Here is a 20,847-nt window from a genome sequence, read left to right as displayed (position 1 = left end):
CAGTTGTTTCCTGATGAGTTTCGGAAATTCTTTGAGTGTTCACGTTACTTTAAGTAACACTTAAGACTAGGACCATTTAGATTTGGCAATGGTTAATGAAAAATCATGGACTGATGCTGGTGTTCGGGAAACACCTCAGAGAAATCAGGGGAAACTAGAACTAGATAAAAAGGCAATCCTTCTACACATACTCTGATTTTTAATACCTTGAGCTCATAAGACTCTCTGCTGCCATCCTTGTTTTGACTGTCCATGACTGTAGAACACCTACAATGTAAGCAAATCGCCAACAATAAAGTGAACTGAAATTGCATCATTTCACTGTTAAAGCTCTAAAATAGAGTTGAATCTTTCACAATGACAGTACCTCCCTCTCTGCCTCCAGCCTGACTACAAAATGCAGGCAAAAAAAGCCGAAGACAGGTGGGCAGCAGGCTCAAATAACTGGACTCTGTGGCATAGCAGTGACACAGAATCACATCTCCATGACAACTGTGATGATTCTGACAGTAACAGGTGGTAGGAGTCCTACATGCAAACAGAACATGAAGCACAGGCTGCGGTGTGATCTATTTATTCTTTCATATATACACTGACATATTGCACAGGTTACGAATCTTAAGAGCATCTATACAAACAAAATCCTGGCTTTCATCAAGCAAAAAGAAAAAACAGAAACCTCATGTTTCACTTGAGGGATGCATATTTTGTGCGTTGGTTTTTTTTGTGCGTATGTTGTTGTTGTTCAAGGGATTTACAATCTTAGTTATTTACACACAGAGATAAATATATACTTTTCAAAAAGCTTTTACAAACTGATAAAACAGTTTCAAGACACTCAAGCTCTTCCACTTCTGCATACTACTGGTACATGACCCTGGATAATAGCACACCTTAAAGGTGTGTTTGTCAAACAGCTGATTGTTGGCTTTCTGCAAGTTTTGGAGGACAGATTCAAACGTTGAAACATCATGCTTCATCCTTTTGTTTAACAGTGCAAATCCCATCTGATCTCAGCTTTAGTGAACATGTTCTCAGGACATGGATCATTTTCTCCTCACACAAGCCATGGCAAGACCTGACTGAATTTATGAAAACAGTGTGAATAACACAGCTTTAACCTAAAAAGTCATTTCTTTTGAGGTCCTAAGAGATTTTTTTTAAGATGCAGAGCCGAGTATAAACAGTTGTCTACATCAGAGGTATCTGAACCTAAAAATCATTTTTGTCAAGATGGTTCTGACTACATCAATTGCATTAAAATCTTCTAAGCATCAATATGCATACATGGATTTCATGACTACATATGTGCGAGTGGTTTGCAGGAAGAGCAGTGGTAGTAACTCAAGGATGCCCACATCTCAAAGATTTCCTTACATCAGACTGCCTTGTCAGTCTTTATCAGTGAGACAGGGTCTGGAGCAGGGAAGGGGGACTGAGGCTCCATGGTGCTCACATGTTGAAGCTTTCTCCACAACCACATGTGCCCTTGATGTTAGGATTGTTGAAGACAAATTCACTAGACAGCTTTGACTCCACAAAGTCCATCTCAGTTCCCAGAAGGGTCAGCTGGGCCTTCTTCTCTATAAACACTCTTACACCTGAAAAAAGGTCAGAACAATGTCATCACTACTATCAGGTTTCAGCCTTATGGTCAGCCGCTATCTAAGAAGTTTAGGGTTGGATTGTTTACAGGCAGAGAAACACAAATACTAAAATCTGTGATAATGTTACAGAAATGTTCTTCTGAAAATGCTCAATGTAGATTTCCCTGCATCTCAAGAAGGAAAGCTGTGGAGTTGATGTTAACCACATTAACCCAGGTTATTGTGGCCAAAAGAAAAAATAAATCCACTGTAAATGACTGAGTTGCTGCCATGCACCACAGTCTGTGTGATGATTATTCACACCAAATTTGGATTGGTTTGAAACAGAAGTTGTACGTGGTGAAATTGGTGTGCACAGTACAAGTGGTCAAAATGGGACTTTCATTGAGAGACTTACAAACAGAAACCATGCTGAAAGCAGTCGAGAGGGGTCCAAGAAGATAAATGGGAGCTCAATGTGAGATCATCTAAATTTAAAGATTTTTTTTTTTAATCTTATTTTTAATCCTGGAACTTTTTAAAAATTGCACTTGCTTAACCTGGAAACACATAAAAATCTTAAACTTTTTCAATCAATTACAGTACCCAAGAACCTAGTGTGGCAAACACAATCAGTCTTACAATGAAGTCCTTTCTCAGCTTGGATTCATTATAAAACACAGCTTACCATCCTGTACTACTTCCTCATCAGACTTTTCTTTCTTCTTGGTGTAATCCAGTGTGTAAGTCAGCCCATTACACCCACGTGTTCTCACGCCAACCTTCAAACCAATCTGATGGAGAACCAGATATATGTTAACATACACTTTTTTCCCTATTTTTTCGTAATATATGCACTAAAGGAAGGATGAATGATACAAGAAAAAAATACATCTTCATAGTTTTATTTTTAAGCATTATTATACTTCTCAGTAAAATGTTGCAGTTTAATTAGTAAACCGTCTTGACACTAATCGTGTCTCAAAATGCTTCTTTTGTTCCTGTGAATTTAATGGCAGCGATGATACTTTCTACATAGGCAAAGCTCTCTCTGAATGCTTGAATGTCCCTGTTTTAATTAAATAACTGACATTTTGAGCTGTAATTCAAAAACCAATTTGCTGACATTGGTAGTCTACTCCCCACAGATATTCCTTATAACATTTTTAAATTTAATTTCAAGTAAAATGATTCATAAAAAAAGAAACTTTAGCAAATGAAAAAATAAGGTGAACATGTTGCTGTTTAATCCATACAGGCAAAGCTCATTTAGGGATGGGGGTGTATCTATACTGATATGGATTGTGTGCGGTGTTAGGAAGAAAAGAATTTCACATAACATGATGGAAATAAATTATCAACCTACTGAATTCAAAGACACCCTGAATATCAAAGTGTAAAAATTATGCGGCAGGGTAGCCCAATTGGCTGAAATTTCATTGCAGCAACTCAAAATGCTACTCAGTAGTTTGTATTGCCCCAGCATGCTTGTATGCTTGCTTGACAACATCGCACTATGCTCCCGGGGATCTCATCCTAGATCTGGACAGGGCATCACTGAACTCCTGGACAGTCTAGGATGGATGTGCCTCCCCAGACAATCACTAACTGACTGACTGCCAAACCAGTCATGCTAAACAAGCAGCATAATGCTTTCCATGGTTTCCCCAGACCCTTTTACATCAGTACATATGTCCAATGAACATACTGAAAAGCACAGGGTGCAAGTGGGTATGCATCCCTATTCTATGGCAAATGCCAATCAGTGTGCACAGTGCCCAACAGACGATGTTGGGTCCACCCTCATGAAGTCTGTTTCTGATGGTTTGATCAGACACATTGACATGAGTGGCCTCATTTTGTAGGGCTGTGGCCATGCTCAATCTGTTCCTCCTTGCACAAAGGAGCAGATACCCACATTGCTGATGAGTTAAGGACTTTTTAAGGCCCCGTCCAGCTCTCCTAGAATCTTATCAATCCTCTTGAGACTGTGCTGGGGGACACCGCAATGGCCTACATTAATGTGCCATCCTGGAGGAGTTTAACTACCTGTGCAACCTCTGTAGGGTCCAGGTATATCCTCATCACCTCCCCACTAGTGACACTGACCCTAGTCAAATGCAAAACTAGTGAAAAATTGTCAGAAAAGACGGGAGGAAAAAAAATGTCAGTGGACTCCACCTATAAAACTATTCCTGATTTGGAAGTCGTCTCATTGTTGCTCCTCTAGTGCACCTGTTGTTAATTTCATTAACACCAAAACAGCTGAAACTGATTAACAACCCTGTCCGCTACCTAACTGACCAGATCAATATGACAGAATTTTATTTGATTTGGTGCTATACTAAAGGAACACTTTTAATCAATGTATAAAGAAGCTTTGTCTTCTTGATTGGATGATGTTTTATTGGCCATATTCATTACTTACATATTCTGGTCTGTCCTGCAACAACAATCTGATCTTGCTCACTGCTGCTGGAGTCTAAAAAGAGACAATAGAAGGTTAAAACGTTACTGGCATCAGCTACAATTTACACTGCATTCAGATGGAAACAATTCACTTGGCAAAGGATTGTTTCTAAAAACAACAGAGAAAAGGAATATTGTCTGCTTAGCTGCTGTTGAAATAAAACCCACTCTTTATTGCATCACTGAAGGATGTCCCACTATTTTAAGTTCACTTCAGTACACTAATGTTATCAGCAGAAACCACCATGCAAGTACATTATCTTGCAACAGCACTGTTACTAGAGCTCATCAGCTGAAACACCAATAGCTGAGCATATTCATCCCACGCATGAAAACAAGTAATGACTCTGGCCTGTACTGAGAGCTTACTACACGCCAAGTGCACTCTCAGAATTTTATTTACATTAACATTAAATATCACACTATGTACTTTAAATTTGTCATACATTTATGTACAATCACCTACTCTGGGAACCCACCCTCCGTTTTGGGGGGATTTTGGTAATATATTTATTACCAAAATATTTGGTATATAATGCAAGCAAAAACCAGAACACGAGCCACCATAATATAGCTACAAAATTGCAATTATTTTGAAAACTAGTTCAAAAATAATAATTTTACATTTATTAACTACTTAAAGTTTATTGGCCAAAAACAGTGAAACCAGACTCAACCCATCTATTTTCTGAGCATGTAGAGTTTACGGAACACAGCAAACGAACCAGTGTTACCACTTGGCTTATGGGAAATGTGTCCAGTGTTCTTTAGGACTGATACGGGATATGATTCGGGGTGGTTTTTATTCACTGTCGATGCTGCCAACTCTTTGCGAGCCTCAATAATCAAACCTGAGGCTGCAATCAAACTTGTTACAACTTTTACTCCATAATCCGCAACATATTAAGGCCAGACACTCCCCCCCCCCTAAATCCCAGTAGAAGCTTAACTTCATACCGTATGACTTGAAATGGTGACTCTGCTTGATATTACGAACGTCCAGTTTGCTGTCAAGGTACAGAAACTTCAGCAGCACACTAACAAAAGGCGTCTTGACTAGCCACTTATCAGCGTTAGCATCTAGCTGAGCCTAACGTCGTGCTTGCAGAACCGCCACAGTGTTTACTCTAAATACTGTGAATGCCAATGCAACATGAAAAAGTGCAGCGTTACAATAAGGTTTAAGAAAAGTTGAAATTAAGTTGATATGGGTGTAACAGATGATTAGCTAGCTTAGCCAACTTACACAACTTACATCATACCGGACGCAGCCGTTAACCCCAACCTTATTCGAGCACTATGTACTCACCGCACATAAAGTGCTTCACATGCATGTATGACCAAAAAATTATTAACATACCAGTGTCAACGCCGCTTTTGTGGCCAGTATCTTTCTTTTGCTGACCGCTCGAACGGTCGCTCGCACCATGGAGGCAGACATGTTGCTCGCGACTGTTAAAATCACAACATAGGATTGCGCAAGCGTGTAAAAACTTAGCAAACGCCCCCAAAGAAATATCCGTCCATCTGATTGGCTACTATTGCGACGGACAGTTGTGGCTGCAAATTGACTTAGGGGTTAAAATGGCAGGATGTCGCTGTTATGTAACCTTCTCTTACAGACTCGAGCCTTGTGTAAAATCCATAGGTACTACGTACTTTTGCGGCGGTGCTCATGTGTGGACAGTTTTTCACCTTATTATTTACACCCATTGTTATTAAATAAAAACTTGGTTTTCCAGGCTTACTAGATTTTCTAGAACTTAAGTTGTGGTCGTGGTGGGGGGTCAAATCACCCTTTACAAGAAAAATACATCTTCTCTTTACTATGCTATGTTTTTTGTTGCCACCAGCTGTTCGTATAAATATTTTAATAAAATTAGTTATGATTAATGACTCAAATTTACCATCGCTATCGACTTATAATTACACAGGGAGTGCAGCATTGACGTATCACTGACAGTGCAACGAGTTTTCATTTGCTACAGCAATGTACTACACAGAAAGGGAAAATACAGGGTGGGCCATTTATATGGATACACCGTAATAAAATGGGAATGGTTGGTGATATTAAAGTCCTGTTTGTGGCACATTAGTATATGTGAGGGGGCAAACTCCTCAAGATGGGTGGTAACCATGGTGGCCATTTAGAAGTCGGCCATCTTGGATACAACTTTTGTTTTTTCAATAGGAAGAGGGCCATGTGACACATCAAACTTATTTGTAATGTCACAAGAAAAACAATGGTGTGCTTGGTTTCAACGTATACTAACCTCACATATACTAATGTGCCACAAACAGGACTTTAATATCACCAACCATTCCCATTTTATTATGGTGTATCCATATAAATGGCCCACCCTGTAGTTTAAAACGATGAAAGAATTTCACCATTTCAGCTTTGGTGACACCTGTAGGATTTGCAGTATATGATATAACACACTTTGAAGACTCCTGGCATTACTGCTTCATATACTTAAAATATTTTGAGGAGGAAAGGGGAGGGGGGGATAAATAAAAAATACATTTAAAAAAAAAAAAAAAAAAGCACACTGGAATTTGATTTCAGTTTAATTCTTTGAGACAAAATGGACCATGAGCAAACCTTTCCTAACACAATCAGGGTCCCTGACACCAAATTAAATCCTCCATATAATCCTAGTAAAAATAAAAATACAGTTGGTATTAAAGCAATTAAAGCACACATCCTTTAAAATAAGAAATGATTACAATACCAACATTTTTTTTAATATAAAATTCAGCAAGAGTAAGATATAATGAAGCCAGACACCCCACATAAGTTGAATTATAAGCAGGCCTTTGAGACATAACTAGCAGCAACATAATCGAAGAGCCTGGACACCCACCCACCCCACAGTGCAGCTACCAATCCGTGGCAACATTATAATAAAATGAAGCCTTTGTGGCAAATAAATACATTTCTCTCTCCAATGAACTGCGATTACCTCTAGTTGGAGCGCAGTGTGTGCAGTTAGCCAGAACAGCTTTTCGTTTTTTTCCTTCTTCCTTTTTAAAATACAAATTTTAAGAGTCTGCACAGGAAGTTTTTAACCCAACTTCCCTCAAGCATGTGACCATCGTTACAACACATCCAAGCAGTGTGAAGACATACAGAAAATTGAGAGGTAATGAGCTTTTACCTTCCCTCTACTAACATCTGCAGTCAGTTTTAGGGCAGTATGTATCCATGAAGCTTGAGTGGACCAGCAGTCTCAGAATAAAACTGATCCTGAGAAACATATCTACATGGTGGTTTCTCTAACAAAAAGGCACACAAACATGGAGACACCTTGCAGGTAGTTCTGTCTTCAAGAACACCAGAGACATGGACCGATGGACATCAGTGCAGAGGACAAACACATGATTTACAATAAAAAAAATAAAAATAAAAAACAAAGATCCAGGCCATTAAAAAGGTATACTGCCATTAAGAAACATGTATTTCTTTTCCCCAATCTCTAAAACAACACTTAAGGGGAAAAAAAAAAAAAAAAGAAAAAAAAAAAAAAAAAAGGAACGCGTATGAACTGAAACCTTTTTGGTTTAATGCGAAATAGCCTTGACGTTTTGATGTTGAGTAGCAGACAAATACCATAATCAGTTTATCATTTCAATCTGACTCACAGGTGTAACAGTGTTTATAAACACTGGTTAACCAAATCTACCAAATTAAAGGACGGTTGAACCTCCAAGTGTCCACCAAAAAAATTAAAAATAAAATTTAGCATTAAAGATACAGTATGATGTCAAAAGATACCCTACTGAGATCTAAGCCATTAGTTGTCTAGGAGACAGTTATTTACATTCCAATTTTAAGAGATTTTACACCAAATTTGCAATAATATTGCTTTAAATGTAAAATTTTTATATATACAAAAAAAAAAAAAAAGAAAAAAGAAAAAAAAAAAAAAGGAAAACCTCTTGACTGGCAAAGTATTTTAAGACATGACATGCAAGCTTACTTATTTTCTTTTTTTAAAATGAAAATGAAAAAAAAAACCAAAACAAAACAAAAAAACCCCCACAACAACACTCTCAGGAGGAGAGCTTTGGGGGGGAGAAAAAAAACAAAAACAAAACCCACAACAAGCAAAAAGGCCCTATTTGGCTTCAAGTCAAGATGTCCTGGCTTTGGCTTTGAACGGGCTACCATTGGCCCAACAGTACCATTCAGATTTAAGGGTTTCTGGACTTTGGGTTGCTGTCTGCCTGGACAAAAGTAGAATCTCGTAGTTTTTTCTTTTTTTATTCACAGCTGCTTCTCATTCCACTGGGCTCTTCCTCTGACCAGAGCGACCCAAATTTCGGCAGGTTAAACTACCTGAAACAAACCAGAAGGCAGTCGTCAACATTTATTACGAACACAATTTTCTAACTCAACAGCAGCATTAACACAACCCCCCCCTCCCCCCAAAAAAACCCCACACGGTATATTAAGAAGGTGACAAAACTAAGCAGACTGCTTGATCCAGACAAACCGAACATCACTTTATTGACCAAGAAAAAACAAAAACAAATTCAGGCAACAACACCAGGTACAATAACTCAGAGAATGTGTTCTAAGACCACATGGAAAACAACAGACGAAATGAGGACCAGAATGCTACATTTAAGGAAAAAGATCAGAAAGTGTTTGCTCCAGAGTCCAGAAAAAGATGGATGAATCTGAGCCTGCTGCATAGAAATCATGTCGTCACTCGTTATGAGCCCTAGACAATTGACCCAATGCAAAAATACACTGTCAACGAAGTCTAATTTCTCTGAAAATTGAAATTGCACTTTGTCTCCATAAATTACAGATAATTCTTGTTTAATGAAAAAAAAAAAAAAAAAAGTTGGCAAAATGTGTGCTTTAGGGATGGAAATATATGTTGGGAAAGCATAATTTTTAAATTGGGTGCTAATTGTACACCTAATCAAAGGCTCACTATAGTGTTACTATACATGACTATGCTGGCTAACAATCCACGATTAAGTACAAATGCGGTGTAACTAAACTAAACGAAGATGTAACATAATAAATAGCCGTATGCTTTTCTGTAGTTGCTATGATTATTTTTGGACTAGTTGGGCCCAAATAGTTTAAATTACTTTCAATTTAAAAACAAAATAAATCAAATACATGTTAAAATTAGCTACATAGTGCTAACAGTATAGGTTTTTGAGACATCTGATTCCATGCATAAAAAGTATAGGAAATTAAATTACCTGCTTGTGGACTTAATATCACATTTTGCTGCTTTCGCTTCTTCTTATCTTCTTGTATAGGTATACCCTAAAATAAAAGACAGCTCAAAAGATGTACAGTTGTAGAAGTGTACAAAGAAGAATTAATTATAATTTAGATTGACTGAAAACATACAACATACCTGTTTCTCTGTTTCTCGCAAATTCCTAAAGTGGGGCGAAGAAGAATAATTGTCCATTTTCACATTACCTGCCAAATGACAAGTGAACATTGAAAGTAAGTATGTGACTTTTTTTTTTTTTCCATAGTTCAAAGAACGTAAAGTGAACTTGCAGGTACTTACCAGCAGGGCTTCTGTACAGCTGACAGTCCTTCTTGATGTGGGCAGTTGATCCACATAGGTAGCAGCAGCGGATATCCACTCCATCCCTTTTCCGCCAGTGTTCACTTTTGTGTCTGACCTGATCCTTCGATTCCTCTGCTGTATCCATTTTGTCTTGTGGGTACTCTGGCCTTCTCTCCGAGTCCCTTCTATGCTTAGACCTGGGCCAAAATCATTAACAATGTAATGCTAACATTAAGGCAGGCACGCAAGGTGCTAACAGACCTTTGAGCAAGTAAATATTATGACAAAATACTTGAGATTGCACCCACTTCTTACGCAGGGGGCAGTCTTTCATGAAGTGGCCAATCTTTCCACAGATGCGACAGCAGCGATCATTGGGAGCCACTTCTCCTTCAGTAAGTACTTCAGGATCAAAGAAATACTCCTGGGAAAGATGCAGGTAAAACACAGTTTTAGTGTTGATAGGATAATATCACCACAATAAAAAAAATGTAATGTTCAGACAACAAATACTGACCATCTGACTGGGATACACAGGAGGAAAGTATCTGATGGGTGTGCCAAACACTCTTCTGCCATTGATAAAAGCCTTCATGATGAAATTTGTCACTGTTTTGATGACCAAAATAAAAACATGCACATTTTAAGTAGTGAAAAGTGCAAGAAAAATCACTGAGATGACAGAAATGGGGGGGGGGGAATCTATATCCATCTTACTTTTCCTCGAGAGACCAGCACCCAAATTATGATTGAGATCAAATGGATCTGTAACAAAGACCAAGAAAAGGAACTTGAAAAATCTTCACAAGCAGACATACACAATTACTTTGATTCAGCAAATTAAAATAATTACACATTTGATTGTGGATAAATTAGTTACAATACACTGCAGCAATAGTCTCACACAAGGCTACCTTCAATGACTATGTATTTGGACGTCCACTGCTTGTTGAAGGTGGTGAGGCGGGCATGCTGTCGGATACAGACAACATGCTCTCTGAAGTCAAAGTCCTCAGTGTAAAAGCGGAGTAGGCCGAGCCACAGCTCCCCCACAGTCTCAGTGTTCTTCCCATAGTGTGGCCAGTGACTGGGCTGAAGGTGGAAAAGATGATATTGATGAGCTACTAAGACACAGTCTTACATTTATATTAACCATATTGTTTAGGCACAAATCAAATACAAAACACTCACTAATGCTTTTAAATCATCAAAGAAGTACACATTCCAACCATCTACTAGTACTTCAGGCTTCTTCCCATCATGGATCTGCAAGAAACCAAGCAGTCAAGCTTGACACACGATATTGTGAAATACATTAACTACTACAAAGAGACTTGTTGACAAATTCATCCAAATGGAGGTATAAGTTTGTTGTTTTAGTTTAAGGGGATACATGCATTTGAGACTACACTTGCATAGCCAAATCAACACATCTATGTGCAACTTGTTTGTAAAGAGAATAAAATTGGCTCTTCTTTCAAACATCTGTACCTCTTGCAGCACAGGGATAACTGGTGGGTTTCTCTGCTGAAAGAAGAAGAGCACCATGAGGGTGTAGGCATATGACGAGAGGCTACCACGTGAAGCATCTCCAATGTCACACATCTGTAATGGAAGTGGAAACAACATTTAATGTTGAACAATACAATAGCAAGAACACTTAAAGATGTCTTAGTCACAAGTCTGTAAAGCATGTTCACCTTGGCAAAAACCTTCATGACGTAACAGAGGATCTTCACTCTTCTGTCAATTGCAGCATATGTAGCTAGTAGGTGAGTGTTGTGCAAGGCCTGAGAAAAAAAAAGAAAAAAAAAACTGCAAATTTCAAAAGATGCACATTTTCTTATTTTCAAATACATACAAAGACAAAAAGAGCCCCACCAGTGTGTTGTAGAGGCTTATATCTCCCTCCAAGCCAGTGCGAACATGGTAGAACTTCACAATGGGTACTTTTGCTGTAGTGATGGGAAGGATGTTCCTCAGACCTGATGACAGAACAGATGTGGATACATAATGACATTACTGGCACTTATGGGAAAGATAAGAATTCAATCATAATTTATTTCAACTTAATGCATTTCCAATTAATGTAAATGGGTAGGTAACATTTTTTTTAAGGTGAATTATTTTAAAGATTAAATTAGAACCTTAGAATCTCTTAAAACCAGAACAGTTTGTTGTCATTTGATCAAAAGTGACAGTGCCTGGTTGCAGACAAAATAAAGTGCATGAATGTCAGTTTCATACCACAGCTACTATGTCTTACCTGGGTGTTTCTTTAGCGATCTTGCCAAGCTTTCAATGATGTTGATGCAGTTAATATCCTATGATGGAATGAAGGCAAACATGATTTAATAATAGCTCCCACTAGATAATAAGTAATTCAATCATAACAATGAAAAGGAGCAAGGGCAACTTGCCTCCAAGTAAAATAATATTACCAATTTATTCTTCAAGCATATCGGCAAGTCGAACACGCATCAACTTCAAATCGTCATTAAAAGCTTGATAAATGAAGTTGGTGTAAATTAAAGACCAACTGCAGCTGGTTCCCTGACGAACAGAACCAAAATACATGATAAAGAATTATTGGTAACTCACATCTATGGTTTCTTGTCCTTCCAACACCATGCAAATGTCTAGGTCACTCTGTCTAAATCCAAAGCCATTTTTGGATGAGCCAAACAGTTGTAACTGAGCACCTGTGATTTAAAATAAATAATCAACACATGATTTATTAACCAAATCATTCAGATGCATCATCACGCCAATTTAAAAAAAAAAAGTTAAAAGATCAACTTCACCAGGAAACTGTCTTCTCACGAAAATCTCAAGGTCTTGAAGGATGTGCTCTCTTACACCCACTTCCAGTTCATCTGGGGCGAAATCACCTTAAAAATGAATGAATGAATGATTTTTAGTGACCAAGTAATTTACTGGACACAAGCACTATTCAACCAAAAGTGGTCTTAAATAACTGGCTTTACAACAGGACTCAGGAAATAACATTATATGAACATGCCAATTAGACATATTATGATAACTAACTAAAATTAACTAGTATATCAAAACAACAACTTGAAACAACTTAAAAAAAAAAAACCAACTCAAAACTCACCTTTTTAAAACTGTTTTTGGTTCATTTCTGCCTGTTTTACCTTTTTATTATTTGTTATCTTATGTGCAGCACTTTGCGACTCTGTCTAGAAAGGTGCTATATAAATACAATTTTATTTATTTATACAAAATTATTTTGTGAAAAACAGTCACATAAGCTGAGGTCCAGTAGATGCTATACTACACTTTTTGTGCACCTGCATTAAGCTCTTTTTAGAGTTGTGTACATTTTAACACTTAAAGTTTAACATATTCTGATCCCACGTGTTAAACCATAAACTCACATAAATTTTACCAGATAAGCCTAAAACCACTGACACATCTGTTTTCTTCCAAAGCACTTTTTAAATCTTACATAAAATTTTGCTTAAGTGCTAATGATTAGAACTCACAAAAACATGAACAGGTGGACTTCATTAAGTTGAAATGAGGAACCTGCAACAATTAAGAGTTTGTTGAGTCCAACAGTATGAAAATGTTTGCATGAGCCTCATTTTTAAAACTTGTTCATACCATCGACAAAAACACTTTTTTTCCCAACCATTTTAAATACAATGACAAAAATATACAAATGTATGTATTACTAAAATTTGCAAGAGTAGAAATATGACATCACAATACAGGTAAGGGTTACATGTCCTCACATTAAGAGCATCGCATCTGAATCAAAATACTTAACAACCCCATAATACTCACTGTAACACTGCTCACAGACTTTGTTGAGGACACTGAGAAACTCTGGTGTTACTGGGGGCAAGGGGTCAAGCTGCACTTTCTTGAAATCTTCTGGACAATCTTTCTTCAAATGTCCATCACGTTTGCACAAGCTGCACACGACCATGTGGGACTATGTGATATTGAAAGGAGTTACACATATAGTTTTCCTCACTTACAACCTAAATCTTTACCATACAACTTTAAAATGTTATGTGTTTTTTGTTTAATCGAATTACACAATTGCAAATGCTGCCAGTAACTGATGACAAGTGAAGGCAAACTTACCTTTCCTCTTGTGAAAGCTTGCTTGGTGAACTCATAAGATGGTCTGCTCTGTTTTTCACTTTTATTTTCTGGTGTTTCATCTTTAATTTGAGAAACACTGACAGGTGCCAAATCCACTTCCTCCTCCTCTTCCTCATCCATTGAACCAGGTGTGTCCAAATCTGGACCCTCCTCATCGGACAAAAGCTCCTCCCCTGAGATCTCGTCCACTAGGAAAATCTCTTCATCTTCTATGGTGAAGCTGTCCAGGTGGTGTCTGTTATGCATGTCGACATCAATATTTATGTCATCATCCTGCTCGTCTTCATCATCCTCATCCTCCGAAAGGCTGCTTTTGCCCAAGTCCACTTTTTCTTTTTCCCGCTCTTCATCTGAGTCACTGAATTCTTCAATTTCCTCCTCTTCCTCAATAATGCAATCAGAGTCCTCAGGGCCATTTTCTACAGCTTTAGATTGGCTAGTATATTTTGAATGAATGCTGAGATTACTGAAATCTGACAAGCACACACTCTCGTCACTCAAAGCCTTAGCATTGGCCCCTTGAACATATCCTCCCTTCAGTCCTCTTTTGTGATTAGCAGCTGGTGTATTGAGTGACTGTGCAAAGTACTTGTATGTGGTTTTGAGGCAGTGGAGGATGTACTCGTACATTTGCTGGCTGTTCACTGTGCGGGCCACATTTCTCTTCACGGCAAAGGGGTCTGAAACAGAACCATTTGTAAACATTAGAACACATAAAAGAAGTCTCTTCATCACAGTGGTTCACAAACGCACCTTAGCCACTGCAACTGGACACAAACAACCAGGTTTGGGGAGGTTAAATTGAATTAATAACTTTTAAAAGGGTGGGGGTGGGATAAGGGGTATACAACAGTTTGTTGATTATGTTGCACTGAGCTTTAAGCAAAATTACACTTTAAATTAAAGTATTACAAGTAAAACTACAATTAATAGTTAATGACTGATAAAACAAACAAACAAACAAACCCCCCCCCAAAACTGTGGGTTGTTAACTTTTCCAACTTCTGAAGCGGGGTATGCAAGAAAAAGTATGAGAACCACTGCTTTAATCCATGAATCAAACAGAAATAAAAATCTAGGTTTGGACAGAATCAATAGAGAAATAAGCAACAATAAAACAGATTCTGTGTGACCACTTCTCCTTACAGAAGTATCACGACATGAAAATGATTCAAACATAAGAGAAAGCTTCCGACCCTCTACAGCGATCCGCTTTTTAGGCCAGTCTTTCATCTCTCTGGAGAGGACAGCACCAGTCCGCACACTGATTATATTGTCAGCCATGATGAACTCCAGGGAATAGAAGCGAAGCATTTCGACCCAGAGAAGTCCAACTTCCACTGGTGGATGAGGACTTTGAAACACCAGCGGAACCTGCAAGACAGCCTTATATTACTACGAGTATCACTCAAGTTTTCAATTTATTTAACAGCCTTTTTTTTTTTTTAAACCTGTCTCCAAATACAAGTCAAAATTATATTTTCTGTGCTTTGGAAGTCTTTCAGTTTATTTATGTCTGTCCAGCTTCATGATTACCTTCCCCTTTATGGAGTTGCCTTCTGCTGGTTGAGATGACTCCTTGGAGGAAGGGGTGTAGGCCCAGTGTAAATACCCATCCTCTGTATGAGTAAGGTTGAAGTCTGACAGCCGGCTGAGAGAAAACACTTTGATCTAAAGATGGGCAGATGTTTGCATTAGTTTATTCCAAAAAACCCTAAAAAGAGCCAATAATGAAAAGCAAACCAATATGTTTTTTCAAATTTATTTTTAAGGATGGAAATGAAAATAAAGACTTACATCTTGGTTGAAATAGGTAGGCAAGAGAGGTTCTTTGCGCTTCTGTAAGTAGAAGATAACCAAAAGGGCAAAGACATATGGTGGTAGACCCCCCTCTTCTGCGCGATCAATTTCACAGATCTTAACAGAAAGCCAAAAATGATGTTAAGAACAAATGCCACTTTGAAAAAAAAATGAGTGAATAGTTTTGATGTCTTTGCTAATGTGAGGAACAAGTCTTTGTCTACTAGAAACATACCCGGGCCCAGCGTCTGAAGCCCAAAACCAGTGGCATGAGGAGAGGCTCCTGAGTCGCCAGGGCAGAAAGATATGTGGTGGTTTGGAACGCGTTTTCATTCCCTGCACTAACTTTGCAGATTAGGCCACTGTTGAGGAGGGAGGGGGAAAAGAAGTTAATTTTAATTTGGAGTTTTATGTCACATGCAAGAAAAACCCATGTAACTGCAAATGATACAGACCTATTTCTCTCTTTACAGATGACCACAGGCACCCTGGCATGAAAATCCGCCTCCATCTCAACAAACAGAGCTGAGAATAGCACAACAGAAACAATTTAAACTTTCCATGACACTCAAGCACATGACTGACTTTACCATGTCTGAAAGATTTCTTTAAGACTCTTGAGTCTAAAAAGAAAATAAAACTCACAGCTCACAGAGAGGCACTCCTTAACCAACATCAAGACATCTGGCTGATGCATCTGTGAATACATTCCATTTCAAAGCCTTTATACAGCATAAATACAATATAAAAAAGAACATAATTATGGTGCATGCTACAAGCACAACATACACAACACAACTTGTGAAATCTAAAATCAAGTGAAATTATATTTTTTCTCCCACCCACACCACCACGTCTTACCTTTGCCATATACTAATTTTTTGGTGTCAACTCTTGTATTTGTTACCTTAAATAATGTCACCCTAAACCCATGTAACTTGTAACATATACATGCAGATGAAAGACTTTTTTTCCCTACCAATTATTCTCCTGACAGGGCTCCAGTTTTAATTTTTAACGTTAATATCATTATAAAATTAACATAAAAATACAATAAAATTGTATCACACATCATGAACTCACACTGTGTTACTCACGTGAGTTGGATACTGAATGTCAATGTTGACATCAGAATCCTTGAATCCAAATTTAGTGCAAGATGATCCATAAAGCCTGAGTCGGACCTCTACAGATGAGAGAAAGCAGGTAAATATTGCTACGATTTTAATAATATTGAAAGAGTACAGTTGTTGTACAGGTCCTTCTCAAAAAATTAGCATATTGTGATAAAGTTCATTATTTCCTGTAATGTACTGATAAACATTAGACTTTCATATATTTTAGATTCATTACACACAACTGAAGTAGTTCAAGCCTTTCATTGTTTTAATATTGATGATTTTGGCATACATAACTCATGAAAACCCAAAATTCCTATCTCAAAAAATTAGCATATTTCATCCGACCAATAAAAGAAAAGTGTTTTTAATACAAAAAAGTCAACCTTCAAATAATTATGTTCAGTTATGCACTCAATACTTGGTCGGGAATCCTTTTGCAGAAATGGCTGCTTCAATGCGGCGTGGCATGGAGGCAATCAGCCTGTGGCACTGCTGAGGTGTTATGGAGGCCCAGGATGCTTCGATAGCGGCCTTAAGCTCATCCAGAGTGTTGGGTCTTGCGTCTCTCAACTTTCTCTTCACAATATCCCACAGATTCTCTATGGGGTTCAGGTCAGGAGAGTTGGCAGGCCAATTGAGCACAGTAATACCATGGTCAGTAAACCATTTACCAGTGGTTTTGGCACTGTGAGCAGGTGCCAGGTCGTGCTGAAAAATGAAATCTTCATCTCCATAAAGCTTTTCAGCAGATGGAAGCATGAAGTGCTCCAAAATCTCCTGATAGCTAGCTGCATTGACCCTGCCCTTGATAAAACACAGTGGACCAACACCGGCAGCTGACATGGCACCCCAGACCATCACTGTGGGTACTTGACACTGGACTTCAGGCATTTTGGCATTTCCCTCTCCCCAGTCTTCCTCCAGACTCTGGCACCTTGATTTCCGAATGACATGCAAAAGTTGCTTTCATCCGAAAAAAGTACTTTGGACCACTGAGCAACAGTCCAGTGCTGCTTCTCTGTAGCCCAGGTCAGGCGCTTCTGCTGCTGTTTCTGGTTCAAGAGTGGCTTGACCTGGGGCATGCGGCACCTGTAGCCCATTTCCTGCACACGCCTGTACACGGTGGCTCTGGATGTTTCTACTCCAGACTCAGTCCACTTCTTCTGCAGGTCCCCCAAGGTCTGGAATCGGTTCTTCTCCACAATCTTCCTCAGGGTCCGGTCACCTCTTCTCTTTGTGCAGCGTTTTCTGCCACACTTTTTCCTTCCCACAGACTTCCCACTGAGGTGCCTTGATACAGCACTCTGGGAACAGCCTATTCGTTCAGAAATTTCTTTCTGTGTCTTACCCTCTTGCTTGAGGGTGTCAATGATGGCCTTCTGGACAGCAGTCAGGTCAGCAGTCTTACCCATGATTGCGGTTTTGAGTAATGAACCAGGCTGGGAGTTTTTAAAAGCCTCAGGAATCTTTTGCAGGTGTTTAGAGTTAATTCGTTGATTCAGATGGTTAGGTTAATAGCTCGTTTAGAGAACCTTTTCATGATATGCTAATTTTTTGAGACAGGAATTTTGGGTTTTCATGAGTTATGTATGCCAAAATCATCAATATTAAAACAATGAAAGGCTTGAACTACTTCAGTTGTGTGTAATGAATCTAAAATATATGAAAGTCTAATGTTTATCAGTACATTACAGAAAATAATGAACTTTATCACAATATGCTAATTTTTTGAGAAGGACCTGTATATCGTGAACTTTCCTCTTTATGCGTCTTACCAGGCAGAACAGACAGGAGGAGATCTTGCATGGTGGAGACAACACAACGTCTCTTCTCAACGTCCAGGTCGTTCAGACCATGTTCCTGGACAACAGCATCTAGTACTGCACTTATGGCACTGATCTGCTCTGGACTAGGAGGCAGGATCTCAGTCAGCATCAGCTGCTCTTGTCGCTCCTATAAGCCAACATGCAAATACAGGAAAGGGGTCTTGATCACAGCCTTTAATGCATAAAAACTACTACTCCACAATAGCAACACAGTAACACAATCTATATACGGTAAATGTAAAATAACCTTGGCCCTTCTCTTGTGCCGTTTGTCCCGAATATGCTTGTAAGCTTCAGACACAGACTCTAGGAGAACATCACACAGGGCACAGTTGTAAAGAGCAGCAGGGTTGCTGTGGGACCTCTAAAGCAATTATACAACACACACAAAAAAAATTACACCGTTAGAAATATCTGTAAATCACCTACACCAACCAACTCAAACATTACATCACTGAAGAAAGTCTGGTTACAAAAAGAATGAATTTTTTTAGCTTTAAATCCCTCTTACGGCTTTTAGGGTCTGTACCTTCTTTAGGCTGTAGATCTCGTCCCTGTTAAGCCGCCTCTCTGCTTGCCGTAGGCTGCGCAGCTCTTTGTTTGAGAATGTGGACTCTTCAATCACAAAGCCCCTGTTCTCTTCAGCAAAAGCTTTCTTCTTGTTTCTGTTACGCCGTCTTTTGCCTTTGAAAATGAGAAATGCAGGGGGAAGTATGAATTTCTAGTTTGTTTTCAACATAGACTTAGTGATAAAGCTGAAAGTGTTTCATTCCTTCTGCAGAGACTGATTTCCAAACCCTTACCTGATTTTTGAAAACCATCATCCGTGGCTTCTCTCCTTCCCTGTTCCCTGTCCTCCTTTGGACTTTCTCCTTGCATACCCCTCCTCCAGCTCTGCTGCGGGCGCTCTCTCCAGTTATCTTCCTGAGGACCTGAGAACCACCGGACATCATCTCTCTGTGAGGGGCTGTGGCCTCCTCTTAATCCACCAGGAGAGTGGCTTAGGGGCCCCAGTCCTCCCTTCTTAGGGCTGGCTCTGTAAGGCCCACCTTGATTTTTCTTGGCCTGCTGGCCTCCATCTGATCTGAAGTTCTGTCCTCGCACCTGGTCCTGCATCCACCAGCTTTCTCCCTTCTCTGCCGCTGCTGCTGCCGCCCCCCTCTCCCTGCCACCTTGCTTAGCTCGGTAAGGCCTGCCCGAGTTTTCCATGATACACTGTTGTGATAAAACTGCAAGATAAAATGTCCAGTTAATGTGGTAATAGTCCTTATGTAATCAAAACAGCACTGACACAAACTGTGTTACAAGAGACCTACCAAACTTTTGCGTTTGGCAGAAGTCCCTTGTTTGAAGAAGCAGTGTCCCATTTCAGTTCATTTTATTTTGGCATGTAGAAAAACGTATATTGGTTGTAAGTGCTCACAATTTTCACAACTTGCCATGTAATCCATACCAGACTGTTGCACAACTTATCTAGGCGATGCCGCATTTTTTTTTCTTTTTGCAGCTCAGCACCTGCTCGAAAATGCTGAGCCAATAGGTAGCGGGTGATAAAAACGGTAATATTAACCTCTCTAAAACACTGGCTGACTTCTGCAAACTCGGGTTAACAGTTAACCCTTTTTCAATGGCCATGAACGCTGACATTTCTAAAATTAAAATTAAAAAATAAAAAAACTTGTTGTAAGTGTCAACATTTTTACATCACTATTTTTAGTATAACACAGCCGCTTAGTTAGCTGAAATAGTTTGCGTACACACGTAAAGGCTAACCCAAACTACACGATTGTGAGATTATGACATGGTGTAGACGTTAGCTAGCTTACCTAGCTTCAGCAGCGTTATTATTTGACTCTACTGTTACTTCTTCTACTTCCTCGAGTTGGCTGTTTATAACTTTGCCACCTCAGTGCCTTACAACTCGTCAACAAATAAGTGCTAGTAACCACACTTGTTAGCTCCTGCTGCCACACAGTTGCAGCAATGCTAACGTTAGCTACACATACTTAGCTTGCTAGCACAGGCACTTAAGGGTAACAGCTAGCAGCGGCTATCGTCCCTGTTTCTTGCAGTTTTTGTCGAGCTGCCCAGCCTACAGCTGAGATAAAGGCAGCCATTAATTACACGCTAGCTTTTACTATACACGTGTATTATTAAATTAATCCAAATACCTCCCGCTAGTGCACAAAGGACATAGTTGAAGCCTTGTTCAGTTCTGACTTGGCACGCTCTCTTGTCTTGCACTAGAGTTTGAAAGGTGACATAGGAGCCGTTTATTTTCTAGTCGTCAGCGGCCGTGTTCCGCCCACCGCAAAAAAGAAAAAAAAACTTGTGATATATTGCACAAAAA

At 39.0% G+C, this 20,847-nt stretch overlaps 2 protein-coding genes across 6 annotated transcripts; both read right to left on the bottom strand.

Annotated features, from left to right (window-relative positions):
• Nucleotides 1-564: 564 nt before the first annotated feature.
• On the bottom strand, nt 565-5,536 carry isca1 (iron-sulfur cluster assembly 1). Its single transcript, XM_063489455.1, has 4 exons — nt 5,416-5,536; nt 4,015-4,068; nt 2,275-2,380; nt 565-1,601 (listed from the first exon to the last, which is right to left on the bottom strand). Exons 1-4 carry the CDS (start codon nt 5,494-5,496, stop codon nt 1,453-1,455), a joined length of 390 nt encoding a protein of 129 aa, XP_063345525.1. The 5' UTR covers nt 5,497-5,536; the 3' UTR covers nt 565-1,452.
• Nucleotides 5,537-6,608: 1,072 nt separating this feature from the next.
• On the bottom strand, nt 6,609-20,773 carry tut7 (terminal uridylyl transferase 7). Of its 5 annotated transcripts, none has more exons than XM_063489982.1 (29): nt 20,669-20,773; nt 19,301-19,726; nt 19,027-19,181; nt 18,745-18,861; nt 18,447-18,624; nt 16,648-16,766; nt 16,196-16,247; nt 16,006-16,075; nt 15,786-15,912; nt 15,548-15,667; nt 15,287-15,421; nt 14,947-15,124; nt 13,730-14,430; nt 13,424-13,574; nt 12,415-12,501; nt 12,212-12,312; nt 11,877-11,934; nt 11,492-11,595; nt 11,311-11,400; nt 11,102-11,215; nt 10,802-10,876; nt 10,525-10,702; nt 10,328-10,375; nt 10,128-10,219; nt 9,919-10,034; nt 9,608-9,807; nt 9,446-9,513; nt 9,285-9,351; nt 6,609-8,397 (listed from the first exon to the last, which is right to left on the bottom strand). In XM_063489982.1, the coding sequence occupies exons 2-29, from the start codon at nt 19,704-19,706 to the stop codon at nt 8,339-8,341; spliced, it is 3,966 nt and encodes a 1,321-aa protein (XP_063346052.1). In that variant the 5' UTR covers nt 19,707-19,726; nt 20,669-20,773; the 3' UTR covers nt 6,609-8,338. The 5 variants fall into 5 exon arrangements, with proteins under 5 accessions (XP_063346052.1, XP_063346053.1, XP_063346048.1 ...); XM_063489983.1 differs by having other exon boundaries at nt 16,648-16,736; XM_063489978.1 differs by lacking the exon at nt 6,609-8,397 and adding an exon at nt 8,569-8,785.
• Nucleotides 20,774-20,847: the final 74 nt, after the last annotated feature.

The sequence above is a fragment of the Pelmatolapia mariae genome, linkage group LG12 (assembly GCF_036321145.2).
Source record: "Pelmatolapia mariae isolate MD_Pm_ZW linkage group LG12, Pm_UMD_F_2, whole genome shotgun sequence".
NCBI classification, from domain to species: Eukaryota; Metazoa; Chordata; class Actinopteri; order Cichliformes; family Cichlidae; genus Pelmatolapia; species Pelmatolapia mariae.
Note: the sequence above shows the minus strand (reverse complement) of the source record. Positions and strands in the feature narration are given on the sequence as shown.